The sequence below is a fragment of the Hordeum vulgare genome, chromosome 6H (assembly GCF_904849725.1).
Source record: "Hordeum vulgare subsp. vulgare chromosome 6H, MorexV3_pseudomolecules_assembly, whole genome shotgun sequence".
In the NCBI taxonomy this organism is placed as follows: Eukaryota; Viridiplantae; Streptophyta; class Magnoliopsida; order Poales; family Poaceae; genus Hordeum; species Hordeum vulgare.
In genome coordinates this window covers 97359717-97371417 of record NC_058523.1, presented here as the reverse complement: position 1 = coordinate 97371417, position 11701 = coordinate 97359717, and the positions used below count along the sequence as shown (strand labels likewise).

Genomic DNA, 11701 nt, shown 5'->3' with positions numbered 1-11701 from the left:
TCCCCATTAAGGTGACCTAGTGACTATTCAAAAATTCTCCGTTCTTTATTGCGATTCAAAAAAGTTTTGTCGAGGGGATTTGATCAACCCCATTGACGGATTTCTTTTGATGACCATGAGATGGATGAATCGAGGAGTCATAAACCTCTGTTCCAAGCTTTCACTTTAGGTTGCTTAGAATAAAAATGATAGGTTTAGTTTAGTTTTCCCTGTTTTCTGCTTTAGCATCCGGTAGAAAAGTACCATGAAAATCAAAGCTCTCTGAACGCTGTGAAAATCAAGTATGATTTTTTTCTGGATTTTTAGAAAAATACTGGGACAAAGAGTCTGTCTGGGGGCCACACTAGTGGGCCACAAACCCTAGGGGTGCGAGCACCCCCTGGATGCGCCACCCAGGCTTGTGGGGCCCATAGGCACTCCCTCCACTCATTCTTGCTCCCATCCAGTTCTCCTACCTCCAGAAAAAATCGTTTCGCAGCTCAAACCCGTGTTCTTGCTCCTCTTGCTGGGATTTTCGATCTCTTTGCTCATATCACCATTTCCCGAACCGTTTTGGGGACATTACTCCTTGGTAAGTGACTCCTCCATTGGTCCAATTATTTTTTGCTCTAGTGCCTTATACTTCGCGTATTTTTGATGCCTTGGTGACCATGTTCTTGAGCTTTGCATGCTGATTCTAGCTGGTCCCAAGTAGTTTTGATGCGTAATATGGTCTCTAGGCACTTGTTGGAGTAGTTGCTACGAGTTTAGTTGAACCTTGTTCACCTTTCCTTTGGGTCACTGAAAACTTCAGAAAAGGAAGATGTTCAGGAGAAACTTTCATGGTGGTTCCTCAAGCAAGAGAGGTCCCCGTCTTGCGATTTGGGAGCCTGATCCTTACCAACCTAGGGACGCGCAGGTTCAACCATGTGAATGGCCTTCTGATGAATTTATGATTGAGGCGGGCTTCAAAGATGAGTTTGATGCATTTGTTCACAACGTCGGACTCGAAGAATTCATCTCCGATAAATGTGAACGGTATGTTGCTCTCACTGCCTCTTTTGTTCGTAGATTCAAATTTTCAGCTGGCCGTGAGCCATCGGTACTGTTTGATCTCTATGATAAATCGTATACCATGGATTTAGAGGATTTTAATAGAATTTGCAAAATACCTACTTGGGGTAGCCTCAGTGATCCTCCTAAATCTTCGGTTAGAGATTTTTGCGCCGGTATCATGGTTGGAGAAACTAGAGACATTACGCAAGCTACCATGGGGAGTATTCATTTAACTGCCTTGCATTACTTTGCCCTCTTCATAGGCAGATGCATTAATGGAAAGATTGAGCATTGTCACCTCTGCGCACCCGACCTTAGTATCCTTAAGAGCGCAGTGATAGGTGACAAAAGCTTCAACATGGGAGCTATTATAGCAAGGAGGCTGAATAAGAATGCTATTGAAGGGGGTTTCTTTGGTGGGATCTATGCCACTCGCATAGCAAATTTTCTTGGAGTACCCATCCGCGAAGGAGATCCCCCGCTCCATACAGCTTTCCTTGACCGCGTCGCTTTGACACGCTACCAGTTCCTTGAGAGGGATGACGAATCCCTCCTATATCGTTTGATATTTAACCGGCAACGTGTTTTCCATATTACCCTTCCTGCTCCTGCTTTCTTTGACTTTCACGTAAAATGGAGATATTACATAACCAGAGGAGAGGCAGAGGAGTATGAGAGGGAGGCAAAGGTTGCTCGTCTCCGTGAGGCAGCTATTCAGGCAGTGGCTGCAGCGCTCCCGTATAACCCCCATTATGATTTTGGGTTTCGCCAGGACCATCCTTGGGAGTAGACCAACTTAGGCCAAAAGCCTAAGCTTGGGGGAGTACGTGTTCTCACCGACTTTACATTCTTGCTTATGCTTTCACTTTGTTAGTCGGTGTTCACACTTTGCCACTTTATCATCCATGCTAGTTTATTTTCTTTTTCTTGTTTTCTTTTCGTGTGTCTGTCTAGTTGAGAAAAAACAAAAAGATTTTATTTTTCTTCTTTTGCTTGTTGGGAGCTTTCGTGTGTAGATAGTTTTCTTTTTGTTTGGGTCAAGGTAGAAGATATTGGTTACAATGTTTAGTGGCTCTTGCATCCATACCTGTTTAGCTTTCAAAGAGCCATATTACTTTGTCTTCTCCTTTGTGTTTGCCTGCAGATTCCAGCTTTAGTCCAATGCACGAGCACTCTTATTATTGTTCACATCGTTCGGTCGTGCAAGTGAAAGGCAATAATGACGATATATGATGAAGTGACTGAGCCTGGAAAAGCTGGTATGAACTTGATCTATTTTGTTTTTGTAAATATGACTAGCTCATCATGCCTGATTCAGCTTTGTTGTGAGAGAAATATGTTTGCAATGACAACTTAGAGATCATAGTTGCTTATGCCATGCTTACTTAGCCAGGAGCTTATAATGGTTTGTCTTGGTTGCCAACATGAATGTTGAGATGACTATGATGTAGTATGATAGGATGGTATCCTCCTTTGAATGTTTCAAATGGCTTGACTTGGCGCATGTTCATGCATGTAGTTGAAACAAAATCAACATAGCCTCTATGATGTTCATGTTCATGGTGATTTATGTCCTACTCATGCTTGCACTCAATGTTAGTTAATCTCAATGCATTTGGATGACTGTTGTCGCTCTCTAGTTGGTCGCTTCCCAGTCTTTTGCTAGCCTTCACTTGTACTAAGCGGGAATACTGCTTGTGCATCCACCTCCATAAACCCAAAGTTGTGCCATATGAGTCCACCATACCTACCTATGTGCGGTATCTACTTGTCGTTCCAAGTAAATTTGCATGTGCCACTCTCTAAACCTTCAAGAAATAATTTGTTTTGCATGCCCGAACCGCTCATGTGGTGACAGGGGGCTATTGGTATCTTCCATGCTAGGCGTGTTATCCTCGATATGTGTTTATTCACTATCATTCACGAGAAAGGGGGCGGTAATTGGAATTCCGAGTTCCATGCTCAAATCGAAAAGATAATTGCAAACAAAACTCCCCGAGGATTGTTGTTGGTATGGACGGTACCCGAGGATTCGGCTAGCCGTGGAGTGTGATTTATTGGTGGTGGGGGAGTCAAAACTTTACTTTTCTGTTTGGGAACCACCTATAGCATGTGTAGCGTGGAAGATGTTGAGAACTCTTAGTCATTGCGTTGACAATGAAAGCATGCCACCCAAAATTATTATCTCTGTTTTCAAACCTTGAGCTCTGGCACCTCTGCAAATCAATGCTTCCCTCTGTGAAGGGCATGTCTATTTATGTTCCTGTTGAGTCATCCTCCTCTTACAAAAGCACTAATTAGAGAGCACCTCTGTCATTTTTATGCTTTGCTTTTAACTGTGTTGAGTATGACAATGACTGGATCTTCAATGCCATGAATTACAATGTTTAGTCAGCCCTTGGTCTTTGAAGGTGCTCTGCATTTATGTTTTGCGGTCTCAGAAAGAGCTAGCAAGATACCATCTATTCGTACTGCTTCATGTTGTTTTGATTGAAGTGTTGACGTTTGAGGCTTATTATTATTTGCTCGCTAGTTGATTATGCCATTGATATGAGTTTACCGTGAGACCTAGATGTCATTTGCTTTTGTGGTTTGCTTGTGATCTTGCTGAAACTCTGGATATGAGTTAGACATAGTTGCAACAACAAGATCAAACAAAGTTCGTCAAAGTTTTTCTTTTGTCTCTTTCAGTTTGTCAACTGAATTTCTTGAGGACAAGCAAGGCTTTAAGGTTGGGGGGTTGATACGTCTCCGTCATATCTACTTTTCCGAACTCTTTTGCCCTTGTTTTGGACTCTAATTTGCATGATTTGCATGGAACTAACCCGGACTGACGTTGTTTTCAGCAGAATTGCCATGGTGTTGTTTTTGTGCAGAAATAAAAGTTCTCAGAATGTCCTGAAAATTTACGGAGATTTTTTCTGGAATAAAAGAAAAATACATGCGCAAAGATCCACCGGAGGGGGCGTGCCAGTGGGCCACAAGCCCACAGGCCGCGGCCACCTCCCTAGGCCGCGCCGTGCAGGCTTGTGGGGCCCACGTGGCACCACCGCCCCCAAACTCAGCTCTATATCTTCCGTTTCGCCTGGAAAAAAATCAGAGGGAAGGTTTCATCGCGTTTTGCGATACGGAGGCGCCGCCACATCCTATTCTTCATCTGGAGGGCAGATCTGGAGTCCGTTTCGGGCTCCGGAGAGGGGAAATCGTCGCCATCGTCATCATCAACCTTTCTCCATCGACAATTCCATGATGCTCTTCATCGTTCGTGAGTAATCTCATCGTAGGCTTGCTGGACGGTGATGAGTTGGATGAGACCTATCATGTAATCGAGTTAGTTCTTGACGGGGATTGATCCCTAGTATCCACTATGTTCTAGATTGATGTTGCTACTACTTGGCTATGCTTAATGCTTGTCACTAGGGCCTGAGTGCCATGATTTCAGATCTGAACCTATTATGTTGTCGCCAATATATGTGTGTTTTAGATCCTATTTTGCAAGTTGTAGTCACCTACTATGTGTTATGACCCGGCAACCCCGGAGTGACAATAGTCGGAACCACTCCCGGAGATGACCATAGTATGAGGAGTTCATGTATTCATTGTGTGTTAATGCGTTGGTCCGGTTCTTTATTAAAAGGAGAACCTTAATATCCCGTAGTTTCCATTAGGACCCCGCTGCCACGGGAGGGATGAACAATAGATGTCATGCAAGTTCTTTTCCCTAAGCACGTATGACTAGATACGGAATCTATGCCTATTGACGAACGGGAGCTAGTTGCATATCTCTCCGTGTTATAGTTGTTACATGATGAATCACATCCGTCATACTCATCCATCATCGATCCACTGCCTACGAGTCTTTTACTACTGGCCCTCACTATGTTGCTTTGTCTAGGCTTGTCCATTGCTACAAAAGGGATTGGGCCACTTTGCTGCTACTGTTGCTACTGATGTTACTTTGCTGTGGCTGCTACTGTTGTTCCTTGCTACTCCGCTACTTAGTGCAAGACCTTTTCCGACACCGTTGCCGGGGAAGAATATTTCCCGTCCACGGGCAATTTACTGGCGCCATTGATACAACAGTTAGGAATAGTCTGCCGTCAACAGATCGTTTCTGGCACTGTTGTTATCATACTACTTTGCTACTGATACTTTGCTTGCAGACACTAATCTTTCAGGTGTGGTTGAATCTGACACATTCAGCTGCTAATACTTCAGAATATTCTTTCGCTTCCCGTCGTGCGAACCAACAAATTTTGGTTGAATACTCTACCCTCGAAAACTGTTGCGATCCCATACGCTTGTGGGTTGTCAAGCTCTCATGGCCAAGGGAGGTGATGATAGAGATATGATGCTCATGGTCGAAGTATGCGAGCTTATGGACGAGGATGGTCCAGCTCCGAAGGCACCGGCTACCGAGGTTGTCACGCTCGACGAAGAGAAGGTTTACCTTCATGACAAGAAGAGGGTGAACACGGCGAGGCACGTGTGGTACCTCGACACGAGAGCAAGCAACCACATGACCGGTGACAAGGACCAATTTTCTGAGCTAAATCTCTCGGTTGGAGGCACGGTTCGATTCGGTGACGGACGGACCGTTGACATCACAGGGTGAGGTACTGTCCTTTTTGAGCTGAAGAATGGCGGTCACAAAGGTACTCACATATGTGTACTATATTCCCAAGCTAAAGAGCAACATCATAAGTCTTAGCCAGCTCGAGGATCGTGGTTGCAAGATTGTGCTCGAAGATGGCTATCTATGGGGGTATGACCGTCACAGGATGTTGATCATGAAGGTGCAGAGGTCGCCAAACAGACTCTATGTCCTCAACTTGGATCGTGTGGATCCAGTATGTCTCTTGTCAAGCATGGAGGACTCGGCATGGAAGTGGCACGCGCGCTACGGTCATCTAAATTTCCAGGCTCTTCGGCAACTTGGACAAAAGGAGATGGTACGTGGCCTACCGTGCATTGATCATGTTGAGAAAGTGTGTGACGGTTGCCTTGTTGGGAAACAAAGGCGGGCCTCGTTCTCGAGAGAGGGAAACTTTAGAGCAAGTAAAGCTCTTGAGTTGGTCCATGGAGACTTGTGCGGACCCATTACACTGGCTACCCTAGCTGGGAACAAATACTTCTTACTCATCGTCGACGACTTCAGCAGATACATGTAGATTGTGTTGTTGAAGATGAAGGACCAAGCTTTGCAAGCCTTCAGGAGAGTAAAGATGGCGGCCGAGGTAGAATCCGAAGCCAAACTGAAGGCCCTCCGCACCGATCGGGGGGGTGAGTTCAAGTCTCATGAATTCACAGAATTTTGCGAAGCGCATGGGATCAAGTGGTATCTTACGGTGCCATATTCACCACAGCAAAACTGTGTTGTGGAACGGAGGAATCAAACCGTGGTTGCGATGGCATGAAGCATGATGAAGAGCAAAGGGATGTCGGGCAAGTTTTGGGGTGAGGCGGTCAATACGGCCGTTTATTTGTTGATCCGGGCTCCAACTAAAAGTGTGGTTGGGATGACGCCGTACGAAGCATGGTACGGACATAAGCCCGCGGTTGATCATCTTCGTACTTTCGGGTGTGTGGCGCATGTGATGACGGTGGCCGAGCATACAAATAAGTTGGTGGATCGGAGTACTCCAATGATATTGGTTGGCTATGAAGCGGGTACGAAGGCCTATCGTGCATGTAACCTCTCGACCAATAAGGTGGTTGTGACGCGTGACGTGGTCTTTGATGAAGCAAGGCCATGGAATTGGAACTCTACCGAGCCGGTATACCCGATCTCTGATGAGATCTTTCACATTGTTTACAACGAATACGAGCATGCAGATAATCAACCGGAGCCTACAACGTCGCCAAGTGATTCTCCGGACAACGGAGCGCAGCCGAACACGCCAGATAAAGCAGCGACAGAGGCGCGCCAAGGCACGCAGGAGGACAGAGCAGACGAGGCGTGCAATGGCTCGTGCAGCACACCAAGCAATGCTCGAAGCGCTCGACCAAGTGACTGCATACCACAGGGGAGTAGGCTGGGCGCGGCCAGAATATGGCTCCAACTCAAGCTAGTTGTGAGACAGGAAGGCATGCACGTGGACTTGAAGGTTCACATGTACGTGCAACTAATTCTGGAGAACCTAGATCGCCAGAAAACAGGAGTTTGGCAACTCCACAAGATGAAAATTCCTCGTCTTCGACATAACAGGAGACAAGGGAACGTCCGCCGACACCAGTTCGTCTTCGACCAGTGGTGGATTTATATCCGAAGGAAGCACTTTGTACTATTAATCATGTCAAAATTATAAGAAGAGGACGACAATGTTTGCTTAGCGTCGAGGAACCGACGTAATTTGAAGAAGCAAATACTGAGGAGTGTTGGCGTCGTGCCATGGATGAAGAGTTGGTATCAATACGAGACAACAAAGTATGGGAGCTCGCTGATCTTCCCAACGGTCAGAAATTTATAGGGCTCAAGTGAGTGTACAAAGTCAAGAAGGATGCCGAAGGAAACTTGGTCAAGCATAAAGCTTGGCTCGTAGCTAAAGGATTCATGCAAGAGCAAGGTGTGGACTTCAAGAAAGTGTTCGCTCAAGTCACAAGGATGGAATCGGTGAGGCTAGTTATAGCTCTCGCAGCTCAAGAGTCTTGGAAGCTACATCACATGGATGTAAAATCCGCGTTTTTGAACGGGGAGTCGGAAGAAGATGTATACGTGAAGCAACCACCAGGTACATCAAAGAAGGAGAAGAACACAAGGTGTTGAAGCTACACAAGGCATTGTACAGGTTACATCAAGCTCCTCGGGCATGGAACATCAAGCTTGACCGTACACTGGTTTCTCTTAGTTTTGACAAAAGTCCGCTGGAGCACGCTATGTATAAGCGAGGCAAAGGAAAGATTGTCTTTTAGTGAGCATCTATGTTGATGATCTTTTGATAACCGAAGCAGATGAAGAGGAGATTGCAAGATTAAAGCTACAAATGAAAGATCTATTCAAGATGAGTGATCTTGGGCTCTTGACTTACTACCTCGGGATCGAGGTGCAACAAAAGCCGGATGGGATCACACTATGCCAAGAGGCATATGCAAAGAAGATTCTTGAAAGCTGTAGCAAGGAGGATTGCAATCCAACTTATGTTCCAATGGAGCCTCGACTTAAACTTAGCAAAAGGAGTGAAGCCCCCGTGGTTGATGCAACGGATTATAGAAGTGTGGTCGGAAGCCTAAGGTATCTTGTGAATACACGACCGGACTTGGCCTATTCCGTTGGCATAGTGAGTCGCTTCATGGAAGCGCCCACGACTGAACATTGGACAGCTGTCAAACATATACTCAGGTACATCAAAGGGACAACAAACTTCGGTTGTGTCTATTTGAAAGAGAAAAAGAAGGAGATGGTGGAACTACTTGGCTATAGTGATAGCGATCTGGCAGGAGATGTGGATGACCGTAAAATTATCTCGGGTCTGACATATTTCTTGGGCAGGAGCATAGTGACTTGGCTATCATGAAAGCAGAAGGTGGTCGCATTATCATCCTACGAAGCAGAGAATATAGCAACTGCAACCGCGGCGGGTCAAGGTGTGTGGCTAGAAAGGCTACTCGGTGACCTCACAGATAAAGAACCAGAAAGAGTGGTGCTCAATGTTGACAACAAGTCTGCGATTGCCCTGTGTAAGAATCCAGTGCATCATGACAGGAAAAAGCACATCGATATAAGGTATCACTACATACGACAGTGCGTGGAAGAAGGCAAGATTGAAGTCAACTATGTTTGCACGGACGACCAGCTTGCAGATATACTGATCAAGTCTTTGAGACGACAGAAGTTCACGAAGATGCGAAGAAGGATAGGTGTCCAAGCTCTAAAATAAGGATATCGTGTTTAGGGGATGATTATTGGAACTAATCATGATTAGCCAAAACTCAGTCCGACACGGATTCAATCCCCTGACAGAGTCGGCTTGTACTACGTAGTCTGAATACTATATATATGTACTAGTTTTTTTTGTAATATTTAGATCAAAGCAATACAATCAAAGGTCGATACGAGCATCTGGCAATCAAGTCGCCGTCTCCCTGTTGACGTGTGCTGCATAGAGAAAATCCATCGAGGTGCTAGTTTGTGTGTTTAGCTTTGCTACGCTTCGTGTCTCCAGTCTAGTCTGCCGTTCGTCGCTTGTCGTTCCATCGGAAGTAATCAACGGATAGCTGCGCCAACACGGCCATCAGCACACCGCGACAACCGCTTGCCCTCTCTTTCCCGGCTTCCGCTGCGTCGCCGGTGCGGTCGCGCGCTCTGGCATGGCCGTGCGAGCTCAATTCCCTTTCTCAAGAATCTCGTCGTTTCTTTCTTATTTCATCCGATGGAAAATGATTATTACTTACAAAGAGGTCAATCCATAGTCGATGCAGACACAGATCACGCATTTTAGACTCTTAGCTAGTAGTTACTATAGTACTGTAGTAGTCGTCCTTCTCCGGTCACGCTTCACACAGCGAGCATGGCGTAGCCGACGATGCAGGCCACTGCCGAGCCGGCGAGACCCGCTGCGCCGGTAACCGTGAGCGCGGCGCCGTTCCGGTCGTTGGAGCCCGCGGGAGGCGGGGACGATGACGTGCCCGTTGAGTTCGTACTTCCTCCATCTGCGCCGGCTGGAGCGTTCGCTGAGGGCGTCATCGGCGGGGCGCCGGTCGGGGACGACGGAGTGGGCAGAGGCGGGGACGCCGGAGCAGTTGGCGACGAGGTCGGAGGAGCAGCTGCAGGGGAAGAGGCCGGTGGCGGGGCGGAAGCGGAGGCCGGAGGAGGAGCCGAGGTGGGACTGGGCGCCGCGGGGAGTGGTGAGGGTGGCGTGGCCGGAGGTGGGCTGGAAGCGGCCGGAGGTGGAGATGACGCTGCCGGTGCCGGAGCGGCGGGCGACGAAGGCGGCGGCGCTCCGCCGGTGCCTGTGCCGTTGCGGCTGGCGAGGACCATGACGATGAGCTTCTCGTTTGTGCGGCAGTTGGCCTCGACGCCGCTGACGAAAAAGAAGGCGCCGGCGCGGTCCAGGGCGAAGACGGTGTTGCCGTCGGCGAACTTCTTGTCGTAGGACGATGTGTTGCAGGCGTTGTAGTCCGCCGGCTGCACCAGCAGCACAGAGTCCTTGTCCTTGGGGTACACGAACACTGCACAAGCGACAAAACCACCATTAATAACACCACTACATCAAGAAGAAGAGATCGAAGATCTGACCATGGCCACGGCAGACGAAATATTGATTCGTACGTGGCGAAGGTGTTTGGATTACCTAGCGTATCTCCGACCTGGAACCTGTTCTTCATCGCCCAAGTGTTGTACGACTCCGCGCTGGCGCCGGCCACGCTCCACCCGTTGTCGCCGCCGACCTTGAACTGCGCCGCGCCGGCCACTGCCGCCACAAGAGCGAAGCACGCGAGCCCAAGCCCGTAACCACCACCCTTCGCCATGGCCAGCTGCAAAACCAAACTCAATCCCTAGCTAGACACTCACACGACCGATCAGATCAAGATTGCACAAGTGCTTGATGAGATGGAAGAGCTTGATGCCGCCGGGTATTTGTAGGTCCCGAGATCGACGCCGGGGGCTTCACGAGGGTGCCTTGCTTTCGATGGACACCTTGAGCTAGCTCAGCTATGTGTGTGCCAAGTTTTCGAGCTGTCTTTGTGCTTGCCCTGGCTGCAATGGCGTCCTCTCTGCTGTGCTCTGCTCTGCTGCAGCTGAGCTGAGGAGGCTTTGCGGAGGAGTTGCCACAGGCATATATTCATGGCTTTGTGCGCCGGTAAAAGTCCGTGGGCGTTGGCTCGTGCATATGGGCAACGTCGTTCTCCATGGCGGGTTTTGTGCTTTGGCACGAGGGGCGCGACACGTTATGGTGGTCGGTCGGTCGGTCACCGTGCAACGGCGACGAGGAGGAATGTGATGCATTGCCGCCAGGGTCCCGTTAAGTTGGTCGACGAGATGCCAGATTGCTTTTTTTTTAAAGGAGGAACACAGCCCAGCCATGACGAGATGCCAGATGCTGATCAGAGAAGGCTTGATCAATTTGATGGGATATGTAGAAATCTTTTTCATGCCCTGTTTGAACTTTGAAACATACGATTTGTTTTTCCATAACTCACTTAATAAAATGCAGGTGTCTCGTTATTATTTTAGGTTCCAGCCACTTTTTCTGCAATGGCGTTTCAGTTATTTTCAAAGAGTATTCTCTATGTATCTAGTACAAAGTTGTACTAAGCTTAAGACACTTATTTTAAGACGAAGGGAGTATAATATAAGACGTTCTTTGATACTTTAACAATATTAGGAAAGTCCTATACTGTATTATGTTACTAAAATAGTATTTTTTTTATTTTAAATGATAAGTGTCATACGTGTAACACGATCGTTCCGGTGTTTTTACACTAAAATTACATAAAAAACTACAAAAAGAAAATGAAACTTACCATCCAAATAGAAAGTTGTCAATGTTCATAACTAAAGTGCCATCTTCAGGTAATTAAACTTGCCACGGTGGACTTGCTTCATGTCATTCGTGTGACCCTTATCATGATTTTACTTAATTTTTAATGTATCTCTCCCTAATAATAAAACAGATATTGCTTCTGTCGTCCTATAATGAGATTGCCTCCAAAGTTACAAATAATT

The 11701-nt window shown here is 47.1% G+C and overlaps 1 protein-coding gene across 1 annotated transcript; it reads right to left on the bottom strand.

Annotated features, from left to right (window-relative positions):
- Window positions 1–9365: 9365 nt before the first annotated feature.
- Window positions 9366–10935, bottom strand: LOC123402001 (early nodulin-like protein 2). Its single transcript, XM_045095853.1, has 2 exons — window positions 10326–10935; window positions 9366–10203 (listed from the first exon to the last, which is right to left on the bottom strand). The coding sequence occupies exons 1-2, from the start codon at window positions 10501–10503 to the stop codon at window positions 9530–9532; spliced, it is 852 nt and encodes a 283-aa protein (XP_044951788.1). The 5' UTR covers window positions 10504–10935; the 3' UTR covers window positions 9366–9529.
- Between the last annotated feature and the right edge of the window lie 766 nt (window positions 10936–11701).